Source organism: Python bivittatus, unplaced genomic scaffold (assembly GCF_059951505.1).
Source record: "Python bivittatus isolate LINGU-HERP-01145 unplaced genomic scaffold, Pbiv_v1 ctg000680_np1212, whole genome shotgun sequence".
NCBI classification, from domain to species: Eukaryota; Metazoa; Chordata; class Lepidosauria; order Squamata; family Pythonidae; genus Python; species Python bivittatus.
Window position 1 is genome coordinate 5060496 of NW_028277095.1, and position 22285 is coordinate 5082780.

At 46.5% G+C, this 22285-nt stretch overlaps 2 protein-coding genes across 4 annotated transcripts in view; one reads left to right on the top strand and one right to left on the bottom strand.

Annotated features, from left to right (window-relative positions):
• The window catches only part of LOC103054091 (disintegrin and metalloproteinase domain-containing protein 9), a 55477-nt gene extending 40126 nt beyond the window's left edge, over positions 1–15351 (bottom strand). For 2 of the 3 annotated variants that reach the window (XM_088152065.1, XM_088152066.1), the window contains exons 1-2: positions 15191–15351; positions 2471–2568 (exon numbers count right to left, since the gene is read on the bottom strand). In XM_088152065.1, the coding sequence (XP_088008191.1) occupies positions 2471–2568; positions 15191–15311 (219 nt within the window). In that variant the 5' untranslated portion in view covers positions 15312–15351. The remainder of the gene's footprint in view (positions 1–2470; positions 2569–15190) is intronic. The other variant, XM_088152064.1, reaches the window with a different exon arrangement.
• Positions 15352–17552: 2201 nt separating this feature from the next.
• TM2D2 (TM2 domain containing 2) lies at positions 17553–21556 on the top strand. Its single transcript, XM_007430353.3, has 4 exons — positions 17553–17833; positions 19031–19118; positions 19263–19378; positions 20265–21556. Exons 1-4 carry the CDS (start codon positions 17601–17603, stop codon positions 20476–20478), a joined length of 651 nt encoding a protein of 216 aa, XP_007430415.1. The 5' UTR covers positions 17553–17600; the 3' UTR covers positions 20479–21556.
• Positions 21557–22285: the final 729 nt, after the last annotated feature.

A 22285-nucleotide genomic window follows, 5' to 3' on the forward strand; every position in this document is an offset into this window, starting at 1 on the left:
ACCTCCCTCCTGCTCTCGGACAATAATCCTGCTACAACATACAGTCATGCTGGCTGGGGAATTCGGAGAGTTGAAGTCCATACATCTTCAAGTTGCCAAGGTTGAGAAACACTGTATTAGGGTGTTCTCTAATCTCATACATACATCTTTCACATGCTATATACATAGAACTTTTCACACTCCCCTAGATCTTTCTAATTTGTAGAGAAAATCTATGTGGTCACCAAGAGTCAACATCGATTTGATGGCACATAATCAATCAGTCACACCCTTCTAATACACCCATTGCCTCCTTTACGATTCTCACTTTCTATGTCTTTTATGCCAGGCTCTTCTGCTAGGCCAGTGTTGTCCAAACTTGGCCACTTTAAGATGAGTGGACTTCAACTCCCAGAATTCCCCAGCTAGCCATGCTGGCTGGGGAATTCTGGGAGTTGAAGTCCACTCATCTTAAAGTGGCCAAGTTTGGACAACACTGTGCTAGGCCTTTGATGAGGGTGGGTGAAGCCCCCTTGGATTGTGTGAGTTTGTTTCCTTTTTTCTCATTCCTGCCTAGCTGTCATCTTTGCCATCTTTTATTCTTTATTTTTGTTTCTTATTATTTTGTCTTTTGGGGGGGGGTGTTTTTACTCGTGAGATGCTGGGAGTTGGTGGGAGTCGAGCAGCAAAGAAATTTTATTAATAAACAAATCTTTTATATCTTCTATGTCTCTTATATATACGGCTAGGTTTTTTAGTCTACACATTTTACATGGCTTTTACATATAACCTTTTATGTATTCCTTTTCCATTATCATTCATTATATTGTATTTTCCAGTTGGTTTGGTTTCATTGTACGCCGCCCAGAATCAGTTGGGAGTCAGGCAGTGCCTAAACTGAACGAATTATATTCAATTAAATAAAATGTTATGCTTTATATTTATTGTGGGGGTTTTTTCTCCCTAATGACTTCACTCCATCCCTTTATGCTGGTCTATGATTGTAATAAGGATTGATTTGAAATGAAGCACTGAGTTGGAGCGATCAATCATTTTTATTTTACAAGAAAACTTACAGCGCTCCCTTGGAGTTTTGGTTCTTCCTCTGGAATAGTAGCCCAACGCAACTCAGAATGCACTGAGTCTTGTCCTTTAAGTTTAATTGACATTTATAAAAGAATCCATGAAATGATAGCAAATTGCTGATGACAATTTACTATGACTGTAATTTTTTTTTTATTGCCAGGAATCAGGCAAGATATCTGTGGAATTTTTTTGCCTTAGGTGCCCAAATCGCTTGATCAGACTTGAATATTGTGCCTCGAGGCCTGAGGCTCCAGAAGGTTTCAATCTGCCCTCCCCCAACAGGAGACCAGTATTTCCTGGGCCAACGTTCAGGATGATAAGACTAGGCTTTCCCACTCAGATAATCTCCACGTGTGTTTGAATGGGATTTCCATCAAACAAAGACCCGATTTAGAGAACCACTGTTCAAGACAGTGGAGACTATCCAGCTCGGAGAAGCTGCCACAGACACTAACTAATTCATGTAACCGCCCAAAGTTGGGCTACGAACTTGTAGAATGTCACTGCCCACCACAGCCATGATGTCTGGTTCGGTCCAAAGAACTCAACGAGACAGTACAGATACAGTTCTGTTGCGTTTATTAGCTTCCACCTCAAGACAGAAATCTCTCCAGACTGAACCTAAGTTCCCAAGCCAGCAAGCCACAACACCATGAATTCCTTAGGGTGGTGCCAGTCTCATCTTCTTAAACTTCCCATGCTCCTGCTGGGGGCTAAGGACATGCTTATCTCCCTGACCATGGCTTTCATAACACCATTCCATCACACATATGCAACCTTGGACTCTACCACAAGAAGACCATGCCCAAACATTCCCTCTGCAAAGAAGATGCCTGCTTGCTCCCTAAGACCACCTCTGAACGCGACAGCCCGCGGAGAGCACAGTACAGTGGTACCTCGGGTCACGAACGCTTCTGTTCACGACCAATTCGGGTCACGAACAGCTCCGTTCGCAAAATTTTGCCTCCGTTCGCAAATGCCGGATCAGGTGACGAACAGGATCCGCGGCCATTTTCCCTCCCGTGACACGCGGTCGTGGCTTCCTGTAGGGAGGGGGACTCTCCCTCCAAGCAGTAACCACCTCCCCACCCGCCTTCCTGTCCTCCACGCCAGAAGTCGCGTCGAGCAAGGTTAGCGTTCTCCCTCATCGTACTGTACTTTGTGTCATATTTTTGTGGTTTAAAAAAAAAAAACATATGGTTCAGAACGGATTAACCATAATTACATTGAACTTATGGGGAAATTTGACTCGGGTCGCGACCAATTCGGGTCGCGACCAGAGTCGCAGAACGAATTAAGTTCGTGAACCGAGGTACCACTGTATTGGCGATTTTGCGGTGCCTTCCCGAGGATCGGTGCACATCGCTTCAATTAACTGAAAGGAAGTTCCCCTACGCTTAAATACCTGAACCAACATATGCTGGGATGCCCCCTGCCGCTTTCTTTCTACCCTCTTGGGGACGGTGACTTCATAGGAAGACAGATGCGAAAGTGGCTGAAAACCTGGAACAGAAGAAGAGAGGTTAACTTGTGAAAAGCAGCGTTCTGGCTTTTAAATGGCTGGAGGATCCAATCTTGCGAGATGCATTACGGGATTAAAAAGGGAACGCAGCGCCTTCTGTAATGTGCGAGCGGGAAAGGGGGGAAATTGCTGTCTTGGGTGGTTATTCTTGCAGAAGAATTGCAACGTTTCAGGTACACCCTAGTTCAGTGTTTCTCAACCTCAGTAACTTGAAGACGTGTGGACTTCAACTCCCAGAATTCCCCAGCCAGCATGGCTGGCTGGGGAATTCTGGGAGTTGAAGTCCACACGTCTTCAAGTTCCCGAGGAGTTGAAGTCCACACATCTTCAAGTTCCTGAGGTTGAGAAACCTGCCCTAGTTTAATCTGAAAAGCCTTGGAAGGCACACACCTCAAGATCCCTTTGCACAGAGGGAAGTGGGTTTTTCCCAGCCACCCGATCCCAGGAAAAGCCACCGCAGCGTTGCCCGGATGCCAGCAGCGGGTTTACTGGAAACATCATATTGAAACACCAAACAAGAGGATCGCTGAAAGCATTACTTTCTGAATGAGATCTTTCTCTGGACTAAAGGCATGCTGGTTGCCAGGATTAGAAGCCTAGAAGAGGAAGTGTGAAATAAACAGATCTGGGCACCTGGCAGCTCCAGAATGCAAAAGCTGAGCCAGCGAGCACCGTTTTTAAAGCTACTGTACACGGCGGGTGGAATTAGGATTGAATATAGTGATTTATTTTTTTTGAAAGGGCTGCATAGCAGTCCACATTTCACATACTAAGCCAGTGTTTCTCAACCTTGATAACTTTAAGATGTGCGGACTTCAACTCCCAGAATTCCCCAGCCAGCCATGCTGGCTGGGGAATTCTGGGAGTTGAAGTCCGCACATCTTAAAGTTATCAAGGTTGAGAAACACTGCCCTGAGCCATCTCACGCTGGCTGTTTGCAGCACGCCGGAAAATGAAAAGAAAACAAAATTATTGCTTGCTAAGGGAGACCCTCACAAATGTTCAGCTTGGACAAAACCGGTGTCAAGTTGCAAATGATCACGCCCGTGGATCGGTACCCAACTGCTTCCACTTGGCTTCTCGTAGATGGAAGAGCAACTAAATAAACCAGATCTGCTTTTAGTTGGTTAGGATTACAGCCCAAGTGGAATTCCTGGTGCGATGTTCCCATTGAGGCTTCCTCATTCTGGCTTACAGTATTTAGAGGAGAGTAAAAGAGGGATTCCCACCTCAGACACAATCCAAGCAAGCCACTGAGTGAGGTAACATAAACTAACAACTATTCTCGTTTGTCAGCCAGGGCTTGTGGCTTGGCCCAATCACAGTTCAATTAACAAATGATGGTTAACCATGTCACAGGATGTGTGATCCAGACGGTTTCTCTATATGTATGTAGATAGGAATGTACGCTCCCAGGCTGGGTCTTGAAGTCAGGACTTTTAAATCATGTTCTGTCAAGCAAGCCATCATTGCAACTTCCCCTGTTCTTGCCCCCCAAGGAGTTGCCACGGTTGCTAAAATTCTTTCGATTAAAATGAAATAAAGGGGACCAAGATGGAAGAATACAGAAATGGGGAGTCCTTGGTGCTCTCTGAGCTTGGCTGTTGGCTTGCAGACGTTTCATTACCCGACCAGGTAACCTCATCAGTGTTAGTGAGTAAGGGGTTTGCCCCCTGTTTATATACAGTAGCTTACAGTAGCTTGGGGGATCTGGAAGTGGAAGTCCACACATCGTAAATTTGCCTCGGTCGAGAAACACTGCGCTGGGGATTACAATGCCTTTTGTTCCTCAGCAGCAGAGGCCACACAATGCTCTGAATAAACTCTAATCAGCTGGATTTGCACAACATACTAGGGCTCTCTTTGGGACTGGAAAAAAAGTGGGCAGAAATGATTGAAATAAATCACTAGAAACAAACCGACGTCAATTTACAGCTTAGTGCCATGAGTGAAATCAGCCAGTTCTTCCCGATGTTTCTCTTTCCACCAACTAAACATCTGAGCCTTCCATAAAAGCAAACAGCATCAATATGGAGCAACACAGAATTCTTGGAAAACAAAGCTTTGATTTAGATCAGTGTTTCTCAACCTTGGCAGCTTGAAGATGTGTGGACTTCAACTCAAGGCTGGCTGGAGAATTCTGGGAGTTGAAGTCCACACATCTTCAAGCTGCCAAGGTTGAGAAACACTGACTTAGATCATTCAAAGGGCTGCCAAAAATGAAATCAGTCCTCTCCGGTTTATTGACTGAAGGATGTGCTAGATCTGTTATGTGAAACTATTGCGCAAGATTCCCGGCAAAGGTTACGACAGGCTAATTCCATGTCTTTGGGCTGAGAATCCTGTCCACTTCTGGAGAGCCCCAGACCCTCCAGACCTCTTCAAAGACCCATCCCTGCCCAGACCACTGGCAATCTCAGTGCATCTTAGCAGTACAGGTACTCCTTGCTTAACGACCATTTAATGATGGTTCAAAGTTACGACAGCATCATAAAAAGTGCTTTACAACCTGTACTCACACTTACGACCGTCGCAAACTGTTGCACCACCACCATGGTCACATGATCAAGATTTGCAACTTTTTTATGACAGTCATAAAGTGAATCACCGCAGTTGTTAAGCAAACTCCAGCAAAAATGTCCATTGGGGAAGCAGGAGTCATTTAACAACCATGTGCTTTGCTTAACGACTGTAGTGATTCCCTTTATGACCATCGTAAAAATCGTAAAATCGGGTCCGGTCACATGGTGACTCACTTCATGATCGGCCCACTTAACAATCAATTTTCCAATCCCTATTGTGGTCATTAAGCGAGGACTACCTGTAGCAATTTAGACCCAACTTTGCAGAATCATCTGCATTCCAAAACCGCCAAATGAGGCTGACAGAAAGTCACTCACCAAAAGCTGTTTCCTGAACTAGCCACTTGGAACTGGAAGTGAGAATTTTTAGAGTTTTGCAGCATCAATGTCTTGACACTAAGCCACACTAATTCCTTCTCTTTCTCACCCCAGGAAAGATGTTTGGGAAAGCTGTATGTCAAACAGGTGGTAAACAGATTTGTAATCCCCATTTCTAGGAAGCCTAGCTTGGATATTTTCCCATGAACTTTGGCATCTTGTAATAAACCCTTTCCTGTTTCTCATCCTCCTCACATTGATTTGTAGAGATTTTGTCTTAAAGATTCAGTCTGGGAACACCTGGAAACAGCCTGATCCCATGCAGCAAATATGTCTGTAACAAAAATATATTTACCCTTGCCAAGAAACTGAAATCTTGCTGAATGCCTTCCACAACCAGCCCCATCCATCAAATGATTTTGTGTTACTTTATGGCTCCTTGTCCAGCTGCTGCTTTTGAATACAGGACGCTATTCAGCCAGAACTGGGCACACTGTAAATCTCATCCAGTAATTTCAGAGAGGGGCAACAAATACATGTAGAAGAGATTCTTTAAATCTATCCCATGGATATTCAAGGACATTCCACTAGTCTGTCCAAACATGATGAACTTCATGTATGAACTTCAGTGCTCATCGCCATCAGATGATGTAACTCCAGGTCAGGGTGCCTGGGAAGAAGATTGTATTCCAACACATCTAGAGGGCACTAGAATTGGAAAAAACTTGTCACCTGCCTTGTCTGACCTCCAAAATGCTGCAAAGGCACACTACCCTGTCCACCACCTAGTTTCCCTTTTAACTTCCTTTTTGTTCTATTCCTTCCTATCTAGCAGATGAAAAAGGTGAAGCTCATGTTTTCAGCCAAAGCCCAATGTGAAACCAGCGAGTGGTTTCATTGAGTTCCTCAAATGGTTACTGACGTTTATTATTCTGCTTTTACAGGATGATTTTAATTCTTTCCCTTTTACAATTTACTGATATAAATCATGGAAATGATTAGTGAAAGATTGCCACGGGCTGGAAAGGGAAACAACCTGAAAGGAGGAGGAGGTGCTACCTTTGCAATTTTTGGTCCCCAAAAAAACAGGTGGAAGTCAACCTTGTCCATCCTACACTGGCCGCAACTTTTGCACGTGGTGGTCCCCGTATCACTATGTACTTCCATAATGTTGCAGATGCAAAAACCTAAACACGCCAATTAAGAATTGTTCCAAAATAGGGATCACGCAATATCTCCCCTGGTTTCCCCAGAGACAGAGATATCATGCAAAGTTTGGTGAACTCCCAAGACTGGCCCGTTTCAAATTGAGGAATTAATTGTCCTCTTCTGCAGCAATGTGAAAAATATTCATCTGAAGAACGTTGGTGGGACAGAGCGATGGGGGCAGCTGAAAACAAACTGGGATCAGAATACTGAATGCAGATCCCAGTAAACTGAAAGGTTCTTTCGAAGCCAAGGGAACTTAGGTGCCTTTGCTAAAACATTAGAAGATTTTTTTAATCCAAGGCAGTAGTTTACCAGGTGATTACAACACAGGCAAATATTCAAGTAGGGGAGAAACACACTGCCAAGGAAAAACACACAAAACGAAACTTCTTTGAAAAAATTCATGAGCGATGAACCCAGAGAAAAAATGTAAAACATTTTAGGTAAAATCATTTTTAGGGGAAGGAAGGAAGGAAGGAAGGAAGGAAGGAAGGAAGGAAGGAAGGAAGGAAGGAAGGAAGGAAGGAAGTAAGGAAGGAAGGAAGGAAGGAAGGAGTTTGATGGGAGGGAGGGAGGGAGGAAGGAGATGGGAATGAGTGAGGGAGGGAGGGAGGGAGGGAGGGAGGAAGGAAGGAAGGAAGGAAGGAAGGAAGGAAGGAAGGAAGGAAGGAAGGAAGGAAGGAAGGAAGGAAGGAAGGAAGGAGTTTGATGGGAGGGAGGGAGGGAGGAAGGAGATGGGAATGAGGGAGGGAGGGAGGGAGGGAGGAAGGAAGGAAGGAAGGAAGGGGTAGTTTCAGCAACTTTCTGGCACAGAATTTGCATCTGCTTCTGCTGAACAGTTTTATCTGATATTGACAAATATGGCATTGTAGGAGGAGAACCGAGTTCGATATGTGGTAGCCAAAAATCAGAAGGAGCCTGGCAGAACCTTTTCCGACAGGACAATTTTATTATCAGGCATAAACTTTTGGGAGCCGTGGCTGAAAAGGTGCTGCCAAACTCCTGATTTTGATAGATACGACAATAGATCTCTCCGGGCCACCTTGTGATTAAAAGTGAAGGAGCAGGAAGACACCACAAAGATGCCAACCTGAAAGACACAGAGTCATAGCCTGTGCTTAATAAGGGCAACCCCCTGGAATTGTTGTTCATCTGGCAAACCCCCAAGGTTTAGCATTCCAGACAAACCAAATACCACATGCGGAAGGCATTCATATTCTTGAGTCTGAGAGAGAGAGAGAGAGAGAGAGGGAGGGAGGGAGTGTGTGTGTGTGTTTAATAGAGAAAGGCATCTGGTTAACCACACAGGCCAGGCGTCAAGAATGGCTTTGACCATCATCTTGGACATTGCAAAGTTTGTCTGGTAGTCACTGGGGTAAGCACACTGAAATCTGGAGCAAGAGAGAACATCTGGGTCAACACCTGCACGTGAATAAGGGCATTCAGCTTTGTCAACAGAAAATAAGGAGATTTGCTTCCCCACCTCGTATGTCTGTGGTCTCAACAGGTGCCCAGCTAATCTGTCAAAACACCTGGAACATCAGAATGTCCTACACCAGTGTTTCTCAACCTTGGCGGCTTTAGGATGTGTGGACTTCAACTCCCAGAATTCCCCAGCCAGCCATGATGCAATTCTGATTCAATTCTGGGAGTTGAAGTCCACACATCCTGAAGCCACCAAGGTTGAGAAACACCGACCTACACTAAGTTAGGATTATTAAGTGGGTGCAACTAATGATTTACGCACCGGTGCACAGTAACTGCTACAAGGAAAGCCTGCCAAGAGGAAGCATTTTATCCCTCACCTGCATATTCCTGGGGAAAGAGTGGGGAAAAGCAACCCAAATGGTGCCTGAGACAGAAATGGAAATACCATTCATGATATACCAGTAAACTATCACCTCTCTGACATCTTTAAATTCCTTGTGTTTTATTCCGGTGTAAGGAATAGTTAGACTAACTGCCTATTTTGCTTCTGTACCTCAAGCTTTTGCTAAAGGGACATTTTGCAGAGGTGTAAAAGGAAATGGAAAGATGTGGTTAAGCTACAGGCCAAATGTCTTGCTTGTTCATATCAGAGCTCCTAGACACATTTCCTGAGCATGCATGAACTTTTACACCTGCTCTTGCTTCTAACCACACTATGGGTTCCACATCCACATCCTCTGCATGATTTGGGCAAGTTAGATATAAATGCCTTATATGAGGAACCCCTGGAGCAAGTGAGGACTAGAAACTTAACTATTGGTTTATGCTGCTTAAGTTAATGTTTTGACAACCTTGGAAGGCGGGTACACTTGTGTGTGTGACCCTCCTCCTAGATGCTTCCGGATGACAAAAAGGTATAAAAGCTGTTGTAAACTGTTCTGGGTGTGGCTGTTCCCTGTGTACTTTCTGCCAGCTGGACAGAGACCAGTCCACCCTACTTTTCTTCTGGCCAGAAATAAAAGCTGTATTTGCTTTGGAAAAACCTCTGTCTGGAGTCCCATTGGAAATCATAGAATCCAGGCTATCGAACCTTACACCGGTTTCTCATTTCTTTTTTTAAATTTCTGTTTATGTTCCTTCTTTAAAAGGTCTAATAAAAAAAAGTATACCTCCCCACCTTTATTTCCTTTTAATTCTGGGAGTTGAAGTCCGCACATCTTCAAGTTGCCGAGGTTGAGAAACACTGATTTAAAGATTTACATGGCCACCCAACTTGCCCAAATGCAACTCCAGGTGATGGACGACCATAAGAACAAATCACCATCTCACCGCAAATAAAATCAACAAGGACAAAAGCCACAGTCAGGTGACACCAAGATGTACCACCTCCCAGGACAAGCTCACCTAACATCCAGGTCTTCAAAGCCTTCCTGAAGGGCTAGCAAAATCAGGGCTGGCTGTATCTAAGGAGGAAGACTGTGCCCCAAGGCAGGGCATAATTTCCCTTATACCAATAGCCAAAGGTATGCAGTAGCCCCTGAAGTTTATCTCAGACAGCTAGAAATAAGTCCAGAAGGGCTCTGACCTTGGCCCCCAGCCTCCCCGCTTGTGTCAAAAGAGGCAAGATGGCAGATGCAACAGACACCCTCTTGGTCACGTTTACCATGCCATACCACAAACACGGATGACTTGGCACACTAATGCTCTTGTTTCAGCTGCCCTGATTGGATTAAATATAGGATTTCTTTTCTGGAGGGTGAGGGCAAGCGTGGGCATGTTGAGATTAGTAAACACGTCCCTCTTTTCTGCTCATTTTAGAGAAACATTCACAGATCTCTCATCTGCGCAAAATTTACAAGGCTGGAACGAGTTGAAGTCTTTGTTCTTGTTTCTGATTATAATCTTACGTACAATGTTGTGAAGTTTTGCCTGTAAAGTTCACCAGGACCTGACCACCCATAAAAGTTAAAAAGATCTCCAAAACCCAGCTTATAAAATGGCATTCTCATATTCCTGTCTACTGCGTTCAGTCTTCTAGGCACCTAGGTTTAACCATCTTTTTTACATTATTTGTTATTAAGCCTTTTGGAAAACAATGCAGATAAAAGTAAACAGATAAAGAGAATAAGAAAGTAGAGCACAAATAAGTGAACAACGGATCCAAAAAATGTCTAAAGGGTTGCAATTTTCCAGTACATCGACAAGTGAATGTAATACGTTGTTTTAAGAAAACAAAAATCAAAGCTCTAAGCAAGAATAAATATCAAGCGCCATGGTCAACGCAGTGTGAATCACCAGATAGAGCCAGAAACTGCAATAAATTAAGTCAAAACTGAAAATCTGTTCTGATTTTAAAATCCCATAAAATCGTAATACAGACCCGATACATTGAAAAACCCACATTTTGGATGAGATACAAATCTGAATTGCAAACCAGGAATGGTTTCTCGTCTGAATTAAATTCTTACTTTTAGGGTTTGAAGTTATTTTAGACATCAAAGCATACTCCCATAATGTAGTTAACCATTCTTCCAAAGAGGGAAGGGAAATCTTATTGCTATGTTTTATTTCAGTGTTTCTCAACCTTGGCTGCTTTAAGATATGTGGACTTCAACTCCAGAATTGGAGCCATGGAATTCTGGGAGTTGAAGTCCACATATCTCAAAGTGGCCAAGGTTGAGAAACACTGCTTTATTTGCTAACAATAATATGTGACTTTTTTCCTTTTACAGATAGCACGGAGTAATATTTTATTATGTTGTATTACTTTTATGATAGTATACATTTATTCTGTTACATTAATCTTAACATAATTCCACATGTTTTAATATTCATCATAATTTACTTGGTAGTGTTTGTAGTTTTTACAGTATTCCTATAAGGATTTTAGAATTTGGGGCTATAAATTTAATTTTTTAGTTAACTTGCCTACAGTTTGTATATACAGATTCCTACATTTGGAAGAATTCATAGTCCCATAGTTTTAAATGTTATCTTATGGTGGCCTTGGACAAAATCAAATAAATTTGGTCTCTAGACTACAATAAACAGACAATTTAATTCAATGAGGGCCTATAGATTACTTTCAGCACTGAAAGAAGTTTGCAACTAGCATTAGAACTAGACTGATATCAGATTAACACATGATCCTAAACCAGTATTTCTCAACCTCGCGAACTGTAAGACGTGTGGACTTCAACTCCCAGAATTCCATGGCTGGCTGGGGAATTCTGGGAGTTGAAGTCTACATGTCTTAAAGTTCCCAAGGTTGAGAAACACTGGTCTAAATCATATTGTAATGTGTTTCGTTTGGGCTTACCTTGATCTGTGGAACCTAAACATTGGGGTGTGTTAACATGGCTTATGACATCCTATAATAAGGATACTCACCTGTTTTACATTATAAACCAGAGTTTATTACCTATATGGACTGGTATATTGTGCTGGATTCAAATATTGTAGCTGGATTCACTTAAACCATGGCTTCCTTGACTGCACGTTATTGAGGAACCCATAACTAACTTGTGCATCATAAGTGACAACATGGTAAACCGACCAAATTGGATTATGGTTTAGTGCAACGTGTGGACCCACCCACTGGAGCTTATCCAGCCACCTACCTATGGATAAGCTTAGCAAAGTGTAGGCCAAGGGGTCAGCCCAGTCACTGATGAACAAAGCTCTTTGCAAATTAACTACGACCATTTCAGCCAAGTAGGAAAGATCTCTGCAGGCATCAGAACAAGAAAGTATCTGAACCAAGAAAAGGCCTAGAATTCTCCTTCTGAAGCTGTAACCTCATTCAGTTCTGCCTCTGATGTGAATCAGACTCCACAGCTCAACACATCCAGCCACAAGCCATCTAACCAGATCTGAACCCAGAGCGTTGGAACAACCTATTGTGTGGGTTAGTTCACAGTTCGATGTGTGTGTGTTGCAAAGCCCCCAACTTAGATGAATTGAGGGGAAAATGTTCAATTAACTAGGAGTAATTCATGGCCCCCTTAGAAGAAAAACCCTTCTAGCTGCTGGATTTCTGAGAAACAGCTGGATTTCCGATAAAATCATCATGCTGTTTGGATAATATTTTTCTTTTCTTTTTTCTTTTCTTTCTTTTTTGTGAATATGGTAAAATACCCTGTTTATCACAATGTTTGAACTGCAGCCTGCTAATTTCAAAGGAGCATAACAGCATCCAAGGTTCTTAAAATTACAATTCGAGTTGGGAAATGTACAGACTTCCTAGGAAAATTACGTCCGAGTCTGTTTAGATTCCTGGCAGTGTTTGGTTTTTTTATGTGTCACTCTCCTGGCAGTATATAATTTGTCCAATTATTTAAGCAATTGGAGTTCTCTAGAAGGAACTTGCAGAGGAGTTTTTCCTGCATCCTTTTCTGTACAGGATCTTTAGATAGTCCTTCAGTGCTGGGAGGCAATTGTTCCACCAAGCTCAGAAAAAAAGGAAATGACTTGCATGACCTCAGTGTCATGGGTTCAGTTCACACCATATGCCAAACCAAACCCCTGGTTTACAAACCACGTTGTCTAAAGTCAAGTATTGCCCTAAACCTGAAACCAGACAGAATGCATTACGGCTACGTGAATTCGATCATTGCAATTTCTAAACCATCACTTGTGACTTTCCATGTTCTTGCCTTATTCAACAACCATGATTAAGCCAACCACATGTGAACCAAATTGACCCCCACTTCTAGATGCACCCACATACTCTTCTCTTCAGGAAAAAAAGCCACCTTATGTTCAGTAAAATTCTGGCTTGCCACACCAAAAGAATCCAGTCTTTGCAACGATACTAACTAAATCTGTTGGTAACTCAGGAGGTTTCACACATTATGTAGTTTATATGTAAGGAATCACAGCTGAATTCATCTGTTGGAGCACAAAGTCCTCTGGCATCTTAAAGACTAACACACCAATGATGTCACCATCTTTATTATTTACATTTTGAGGAATAAGTGTAAGATTTAAATCTTCATCTATAAACCACAGTATATTAATCATCCAGATGTGTTTTTTCTATTACACTTACTCTAATACAGTGTTTCTCAACCTTGGCAACTTGAAGATGTGTGGACTTCAACTCCAAGAATTCCCCAGCCAGCATTGGCTGGGGAATTCTGGGAGTTGAAGCCCACACATCTTCAAGTTGCCAAGGTTGAGAAACACTGCTGTAATAGAATACCGGTACAGCCTACCACCTTTCTGTATATCCCACCCAATTATCATTATTGGGGCATATTTATATGACCATAATAATAACTGCCTCCATTAAATATATTGGAAAACTCAGATCTTAAATATACTATTTGGACTATATCCTGTGATGTAAGAACATAGGAAATTATCTTTTTCCAGAGGAGATATTGTCCAATGTCACTTAGCTGACTATGTGGGATATTTGGGGACTTTATATGTTGTGTGATCCTAGCCTAGCCTTGATTCTAAGCCCTGCAAACATATCCAATTGTAGTTTATCCAAGAAATCAAGAAATCCATCCTTCCTCTACTCAAGACACTTTTACAATTTGCCAATAAATTGTGATTCTTCTCTTTCTTTTTATTCCATGGGGTTGCTCGTGAATTTATCTAATTATTCAGTACGTTTCTTCTTTTTTTTACTGGGAAGGGCAGAATAAGTTTATTTAAAAACTATAAAACTTCTCTAATAATGAAAAGAGGAATACTGTAAGGAGGAATAACAAATACTAGCAGACTGACTTTGGATCACTAGAAACCCGCATAGCAAACTTTGCTGCCAGACCTAGAAAATCAATTCTGGGACATTCATCTCGGAAAACACATGCTGAATATTCCTTTTTTTTAGAAAAGTGGAATGAAAAGGGGAAGGGAAGAAAGGAGAGGAGAGGAGAAAAGAGAGAGCGTGATGCAGAAGTATTTTGTGTAATGCCAAAATTAAACCATCAGGATCCTTGTAATGATAAGCAGTCCTCTCCAAAAGTGACAGAGCCAAAGGCTGTGTTATTTTAATAGCAAGGTATTTGAGTAACAAACTTTCCTTTGTCAACAAGAATGTATTTTCTCAAGTCAACTTAAAACTCCACTCTCCGTATGGCGTCCCCTGAATGCTCGCTTTCTCAGAACAGCCCTGAAAACCCGACCGCGCTGACTTAACAGCTCCTAACACTGAATGAATCTGGTGTCAAATCTGCCCTTCAGCCATATTGTATTAAAAACAAAAAGGTGATGTTGCTTATGGCAAGGGGGCAGCGTTGACTCTCGCTTTCAGGCGCCGTTTCCGCCCGTAGTACCCAAACTTTTCCTCGCGCCCCGCGCGCACTCAGCAGGTCGGACGGAGCTGCGGTATTTACAGCCCGCGGAAACGACGCCCTCCAGGAGCCTTAATCTGGCTCCCCCGCAGCAAAACGAGGGGGCGGCCGGGCCAAGCCAGCGGGGCTGCTGGCGTCGGCACCACCGCCCTCCGCGGCGACCCCCCCCACCCCCCCCCGGCACGGCGAAGCAAGCCCCGCGCCCAGATCCGCGCTGGCACCTCCGGCTGAGGCGCGATCGGAGGTGGGCGCGAGCCCGGCCGCTCCCCGGGCGGAAAGGCAGCCTGGACGCCCTCGGACCCCGCGGCCCGCGACGGGGGCAGGGCGGCCAGCCGGGCTGGAAGGAGGCTGGCGGCCTCTGCCCGGCACCCTGGCCAGATCGGGGGCTCCTCGGGCCGGGCCGGGCTGGGCCGCAGCATCGGCGGCCGGCCTCCTCCTCCTCCTCCTCCTCCTCCCTGCCCCCGCTCAGCATCCCCGGCAGAGCATCCTCAGCCGAGCCGAGCCGAGCCGAGCCGAGCCGAGCCGCTCCGCCCGGGGGCAGCGGGGGCGCCCCCCCGGCTCCCCCCTTCGCGCGGCTCTTCCTCCGCCCCCCGAGGGCGCCCCCCCACCCCCATCCCCGGCGGGCTGGGGGGTCCCCCGGGCTTCCCCTCGCCAGGCGTCCCGGGCCGAGGGGCGGCGGGGAGGGGGCAGCGCTGCTCCAGCCTCGCCTGGCTGCGCGGCGGGGGTCCCCGGGGAGCCGGGGCTGCGCGGCGACTCACCTGGCGGCTCGGCCGGGAAGCCCAGCGCCGCGGGAAGCAGCAGCAGCAGCAGCGGCAGCCAAGCGCCGCCGCCCGCCGCCGCCCGCATCCCCGCCGCCGGACCGGGGTCGGGGCCGGTCATGGAGGCTGCGCGGCGGGCCGCCCCGTCCCGGGACCACCCCCGGGGAGGAGCCGGCGGCTCCACCCGCCCGGCGGCGCGGGGGACTAACTGGGCCGGGGCGGGCGGCGGCGGCGGCTTCCCGGCCGGAGACGCGCCGCGACTGGAGGGAGCTCCGGAGCCGGGATTCCCGAAGACCCGGGCGGGGAGGGGGATGCCTCCGGGGCGGGCGGTGGGCGACAAAGGCCTTGCCTCTCCCTCCCCCCAGCCCCAAATCCCCCCCTTTGCAGAGGTGGAGCGAGGGTCCCCCTAAAAGAGGACTGCTGGGGGAGGAGAGGGGCTTGAGGAAGGACGACCCTCGAAGAGGGCCACCTCCGGGCCAAAGTCTTGCTTTTGAAAGGGAAAGTCCAGGTGGGGGGGTGAGGGCAGGACCAGCTTATCTGAAGCCCCTCTGTGGGGTTCTTGCGCAATGCCTTGACCTCCCCCAGGTCAGGGTGGCCCTCCTGTCCATGAATATTGAAAACCAGCAGCCCCATTTCTTGCCACTTTATAAGATCCACAGCCTGCCTTTCATTCAGGAGCTCAAGGAGGGCATCCAGCGCACTCCTATTTTTCCCCACAATGACAACCCTGTGAGGTAGATTGGGCTCCCCCCACCCCACCCCAGCCTAGGAGCTTCTGTGGCTGAGGCAGGACTAGAATGTGGACCTCCCTGGTCCATCTGTAGGTTGGGGAACAGATGAAAATGATAATCTAAGGTCGGAAGCAGACAGATGGTTAAACAACAAATTCCAAACATTTTCCCCAAGTCCATTCCAACCCCCTCTGCAGCCTGCACCCCACTCCACCCCATGGTCAAGTCCCGTCAACTACCACACTCAGGACCAACCATAAATAAACCAGGGCTACCAAATGGGGTCTGCAAAAATCCAGACAGTCACAAGATGGCAGCAGAGTGCTTTCTGTCTTTGCTGTCATCCGTCGGTTTCTTGGATTTCTGCAGATCAGATGCAGAAGCTCTGAAGAAACTGGGAAGGAATTCCCCAAGTAGGATGCTGCTGTTAAGAACGTCAAGGGATGACAACATCCTTTCTTGCTTTTCCTTACTTCCCAAACAGAAAAGGGCATCTTAAAATCAGAGTTATTTCTTGCAGGTGCTGCCTATAATTCATTAATTCTTTGGTTCCTATAAGGCTGCTATACAGTCCTTCAACATGGTTACTGCACCTTAGTGACAAAGGTAACAGAATGATTAGGGGGTTCTCCCCAAACAGCTGAAATCTAGTTCACATTATAATGCAATACAACTGAGATGATGATATATATTATGATATATTCTCTGAAAACTTTATCACTTGGAAAAAGATCTGTAACCACGGTCAAATCCTCCTTCAGAACAGCCAGCCAGTCCTGCTGGTAGCCATCATACAACTTCAGCACAATGCCAAATTTCCATCGACCAAGAAAAAGGAGTGTGAGAGAGCTCCCAAAACTAACATCCAGAAGACACCAAACTACATTCGGGTCTTCCAGACCAGGGTTCCTCAACTTTAAGATGGGCGGACTTCAACTCCCAGAATTCCCCAGCCAGCCAGCCAGCCTGGGAGTTGAAGTCCACCCATCTTAAAGTCCCCAAGTTTTGCAAAACACTGGCTTTCAGCTTTCCGCATTAACGTGATTTTCTGGACTGAACACGCCGGCCCGTAAACTAAACGTGAGGCTTTATTTGCACAACACAACACTGCACATCACACTGGCTGGTGCTTCCAGTTGTGCAAATTCAGGAAAGCAATTGGAGTAAATCAAAAACTTTGTTTCTCCTCCAGCCAGTGGCGGCGGCGGCGGCTGCCACCTGTCGGCCATGCCGAGGATCGCCGCGTACCCTTATTGGACCCCGGCAGCAGCCTTGTGGCCAATCGGGGCTGCGCTCGAGGAAGCGGGAGGACCGCCGACTGAAAGCCTCTTTACGCTTGGAGTATCTCAATTGCAAAGCTCTGACGACCCCTAGATGGCAACATAGCCCAGCTCGGGCAGCTTTACCATAGAGACTACACGCCGTCCTGAGGGTACTTCCGGTCCCAGTAGGTTCACAGCTTTCACACTAAAGTTCAGCGTCCTACTATCTTTCTCTCTATGATGCACGGCGACGACGCTGCGCCCGCCTCCCCCTGCACAGGCCTCGCCTTCGATTGGCCAGAAGAGCGACCTCGGCCCGCCCTTGCTGAGGAACCGCTCCGCGATTGGCGGAGAGTCGTCCGAGTGCGGCCCTTCCGAACCGGTCTCGCCGGAACTCGGAAGGGCGCCGTCTCCGCCATGGCGGGCGGAGGGCCGGTGTGCTACGCGCTCCTGTGTGGTCAGGCGGCGCTGCTGCTGGGCAACCTGCTCCTGCTGCAGGGGGTCTCCCGGAGCCACCAGCACAACGCCACCGAGAGCCCCGCCAGCGCCTGGCAGAAGGAAGAGGGGCAGCCGCGCCCGCCTCACGCCGCCTCCGCCAGCGTCTGGGAATACCAAGGCCCCTACGCGCCGCTCGTTCTCTGCGACCACCTGTGAGGGCGCGGGGGCGGGGCTTCGGGGGGCGGGGCGGGGCGGCGGAGAGAAGGCGGGGCATGGGTGGAGCTCTGGGTCAGTGTTTCTCAATCTTGGCAGCTGGAGGATGAACTTCAACTCCCAGAATTCCCCAGCCAGCGTGCTGCCTGGGGAATTCTGGGAGGTGAAGCCCATGCATCTTCAAGCGTGCTGGCTGGGGAATTCTGGGAGTTGAAGTCCACCCATCTTCCAGCTGCCACGGTTGAGCAACACTGCTCTGGATGTTGCTTGAAGTCCAGCTCCTAACAGCTGAAGCCAATGTAACTAATAATAAAGGATGCAGCAACATCTGGAGGATTATTGGTTCCCCAGCTGTGCTCTAGAGGGCTTTCACATACCTCAAAGAGCCTCCTGTTGTTTCCCACCATGAGCGATTCTGTGGTGTTGGCATCAGCAACCTCTGTAACTCCCCAGCAGCTACCCAAGGATGAATCATTTGGGGCTGCACAATTTATTCTTCCGTTGCCCCCATTTAGCCCAGCCCATTAACCTCAAGCTGAATAGAGGTCAGGGATCTGGAGGGCGATGCAGAGGGAGGCTGGGCTGGCTGGAGGGGAAGAGAAAGAGTTGGTTGGAGAAGTGAATTAAAGTGAATTAAACCAAATAAGGTTGTAGCAGGTGCAGCATCGATCATTTCCATCCAAGGGCAGTTAATTTTCAGGACGAGGGCTTGACATCAGGAATGGACAGGGGCCTGGGATGCAGCCCGTCCCTGCTGGCTTTGGAGCCTGTTGAAGCCACGTTGAACAGGTTGTTGTGGAATTTAATTGATGGCTATCTGGAGATAGCCTTGAAGAAGGTCTTCAACAGCCATTATGAAAACATCAGCTTAGCCCAGACAGATGGGGGCAGATGAGGAAGACGCTCAAGTTGGCCTCGCCTTTGGTATAAGAGGGAGGGAGAGAAATACTCTGACTGCCTTTCAAGATTCTGTTATTGTACCACATAACAATAAAGTCGAGTTCCAGTTGTGCTCATGGCACCCGTTTCCTGACTTGGCCTACCCCAAAGGGCTAACAGATATAGAGATGTTGGAGAACATATACCATGAACCCCATGTGTTTGCCACCATGTGTTTGAATTCAATGCAGCATCAGAAATAGAACTTTTGAGAGTGGTTTCTCAGACCTGAACTCAGTTCTTTGATTTATATGCAGACCCGAAGAATTCATAGAATGTGAGGCTCCTGTGGACCATAACGGAAACATCAGCGCACGGGATGAGTTGGGTTACGGATGTCTCAAGGTGGGCAAGACGGTCGTTTTGTTGCTTTTTTTCTTAGATAAAGAAAAAAAATTGAGTTCCGAGAGATACTGATTTGCAAAGGAATACTTAAACCAAGGAACGTCAGCCCATAAATCTTCTATTTGTTTTCTGTCCTTCTAATAGTTTGGTGGCCAAGCATATAGTGATGTCAGCCACACTCAAGTCCTTTGCAGGGCACTGGATGGCATTGAGTGCGCCGGACAGCGAACCTTTCTGCGTGGGAACAAGCCGTGTGTGAAGTGAGTTCCCTTTCTTGGGTACATTTCTGCAATTTTAAATGACACTGCAGAAGCCAGGTGCAGCGTACATTACTGCTAATTTTGGGGGCTTTTATGAGCCCCTCTACTCACCAGTACAACACAGAAGAGAGTCATTCAGTAATTCCACTCTAGCCCCAAGGGTTGATTTTATACAGCTTTGATTCTGTCAAGGCTAAGTCCTAAATAATCACATGCTTGCCTGGTAAATCATTTTTTCTCTGTGTATTCTATGCAATGTCATGTTATATCTGTTAGAGCAGGGGTCCCCAACTCCCGGTACCAGTCTGTGGCCTGTTAGGAACCGGGCCACACAGCAGAAGGTGAGCAGTGGGCGAGCAAGCAAAGCTTCATCTGTATTTACAGCCGCTCCCAATCGCTCACATTACCGCCTGAACTCCGCCTCCTGTCAGATCAGCGGCGGTGTTAGATTCTCATAGGAGCGCAAACCCTGCTGTGAACTGCGCATGTAAGGGATCTAGGTTGAGCGCTCCTTATGAGACTCTAATGCCTGATGATCTGAGGTGGAGCTGAGGCGGTGATGCTAGCGCTGGGGGCCGCTGCAAATACAGATTATCATTAGCAGAGAGGTTTGACTGCACAGAGACCACAATAAATCAATTGCTTGCAGACTCATATCAAAACCCCGTCATGTAATGCGCTTGGCGCTTGAACCATCCCGAAACCATCCCCCTCCCCCCCAATCCATGGAAAAATTGTCTTCCACGAAACCAGTCCCTGGTGCCAAAAAAGTTGGGGACCGCTGCATTAGAGGGTGCTATGCACAGGAAGACATAAAAATGTGTTTGAAGGAACGCCATCCCCTTAGGATGATCCAGCTCCTCTCTTTCTGACTTCTGAATTCCAGATACACCGGACACTACTTCATTACCACTCTCCTCTACTCCTTTTTCTTGGGTTGTTTCGGAGTAGACCGCTTCTGCTTAGGCCATACGGGTACGGCCGTGGGAAAGCTGCTGACTCTTGGAGGACTCGGCATCTGGTGGTTTGTGGACCTGATTCTTCTCATTACCGGGGGACTCATGCCCAGCGATGGGAGCAACTGGTGCACCATTTACTGAACACCTATCGTTCTGGTTGGACTTGATCCAGAGAGGAGAAGAGAGTGGAAGCCTGGCTTAGATGAAGACCTCCTGCCTGAGATCGGTTCCACGGCAACGAAAGAGAGCATGGTGTTGTATCTGCTTTTCCACTGGAACTAGGATGGGGTTTAACAGGAAAATGCGAACTGTAATTCTGCAGGATATACCTCGTTGTTTCAGTTGAAGCTGTTCTCCTGCCTACAGGAAGACTGTAAATTTATTTATGAATTTAATGCAATTTTCTACACGTCCCGCCACACTTCTGTATTTCCGCTTGTGCCATGATAATTATTAATGCACAGAACGTAGCCCTAGGTTCTCATTGCTGTGAGTTTAGAAGAGGTTTTTATAATAAGTCCAGATGGCTAGAATTAGCTGACAGCAACTTGCAACGTTTAAGGCCCTACTAGAAGGTGGCTGCCTGATGCTTATTCACTTTGCATTTTAAGATAGTGGCGCTATTTTTCCGCTTAGAATGCAAGTCAGAAGTCCCTCTTTATGTCTTTGTACATAGATAGGGAATCTCTGACAGTTCTTCCCCATTCTTAATCTCATCTTGTGGTGAAGGTATGGAGAAGCAACCACCTTTCCTTAGCTACATCAAATGTAACTTATTTAAAGTCAACCCCAGCATGTGCTTGGTAAGTCAGAAGGCAGTGTCCTGGATGCATGCCTCCTTAAAGCAGTGACATCTGTTGTCCCCCCTTTAAGAGAAAATTAGGAGACAGGTTTTTAAGACAAATCAGTCATACTAAAAATTAACACAGAAGCAAATCCTTGCTCTTAGCCAAACCACCCCTTCTAGAATGCAACCAGTGTTGGAACATGCTAAAATGATCGATATCAGCAGAAAAATAATCCGTCTAGTAGTGGTTGCATGCCAACAGAAACAGGTTGCTGCCTTCTAGTCAGCTGGAGTGAAATAGATTTCTAAGATATTTACCTTTCGAACACTGAAATCAAAATATATTCCTTTGTTGCAGTATAATGAAACATGATGGGCTGCTGAACTTTCCAGGTATTGAATAAGAATAAACCCTCAAAGTATGAAACATAATGTGTCTTCTTTGTAATGTTCCGAGGTACCTTTAAAAAGGAGAGCTAGTTTGGTGTAGTGGTACTTAGTAATACAGTATTTCCTATGGATTCCATTGTATTGCCTTATTTTCCCCATTAAGCCTGCAATGCCTCATTGAGCCACGGGGGGAGGTATTTGCTATAGATTCCATTGTATTGTCCTGTATTCCATATTGAGCCTACAATTCCTCATTGAACCACTAGGGGACAGTACTTCCTATAGATTCTATTGCCGTCTTTTTTCCATTGAGCCTGCAATACCTCATTGGGCCACCAGGGCAGAACATCATAGAACTTCCATTATGGAGTCCTTGGTGCTCTCTGGGCTTGATTGTTTGCTTGCAGATGTTTCATTTTTTGACTAGGTAACATCATCAGCGCGAGCACACGTGTGGTTTGCTTTTTCAGGCAGCCCTCAGAGACGAGAGGGAGTCCTCTTGGCAGGCAGCAGTGGCTTGCAACCTTCTCTGCGGGCTACTTTCCCAGCAGGCAACAGGGAAGATTGCAGATGGCAATCCCATGATCACAGGGTGTTTGGCAACCAGCTGTAAGGGTGAACCAGTTGCCAAGGGGCCAGATAGCTGTAACTCCAGGTCAGGTCGTAAGTCCCTTCGTTCAGCACTGTCATAACTTTGAACGGTTGCTGAACAAATGGTCAGATAGTGGGGACTACCTGTATGTGGAAGCAGCTCAGATAGACACCCCATTA

What these genes read in the sequence shown, in the direction of transcription:
- TM2D2 (XM_007430353.3), top strand. Translation starts at nt 17,601, where the DNA reads ATGGCGGGCGGAGGGCCGGTGTGCTACGCGCTCCTGTGTGGTCAGGCG. An exon ending in CTCGTTCTCTGCGACCACCT is followed by an intron (nt 17,834 to 19,030) that starts GTGAGGGCGCGG and finishes ATTTATATGCAG; the next exon opens with ACCCGAAGAATTCATAGAAT. An exon ending in GGGAACAAGCCGTGTGTGAA is followed by an intron (nt 19,379 to 20,264) that starts GTGAGTTCCCTT and finishes TCTGAATTCCAG; the next exon opens with ATACACCGGACACTACTTCA.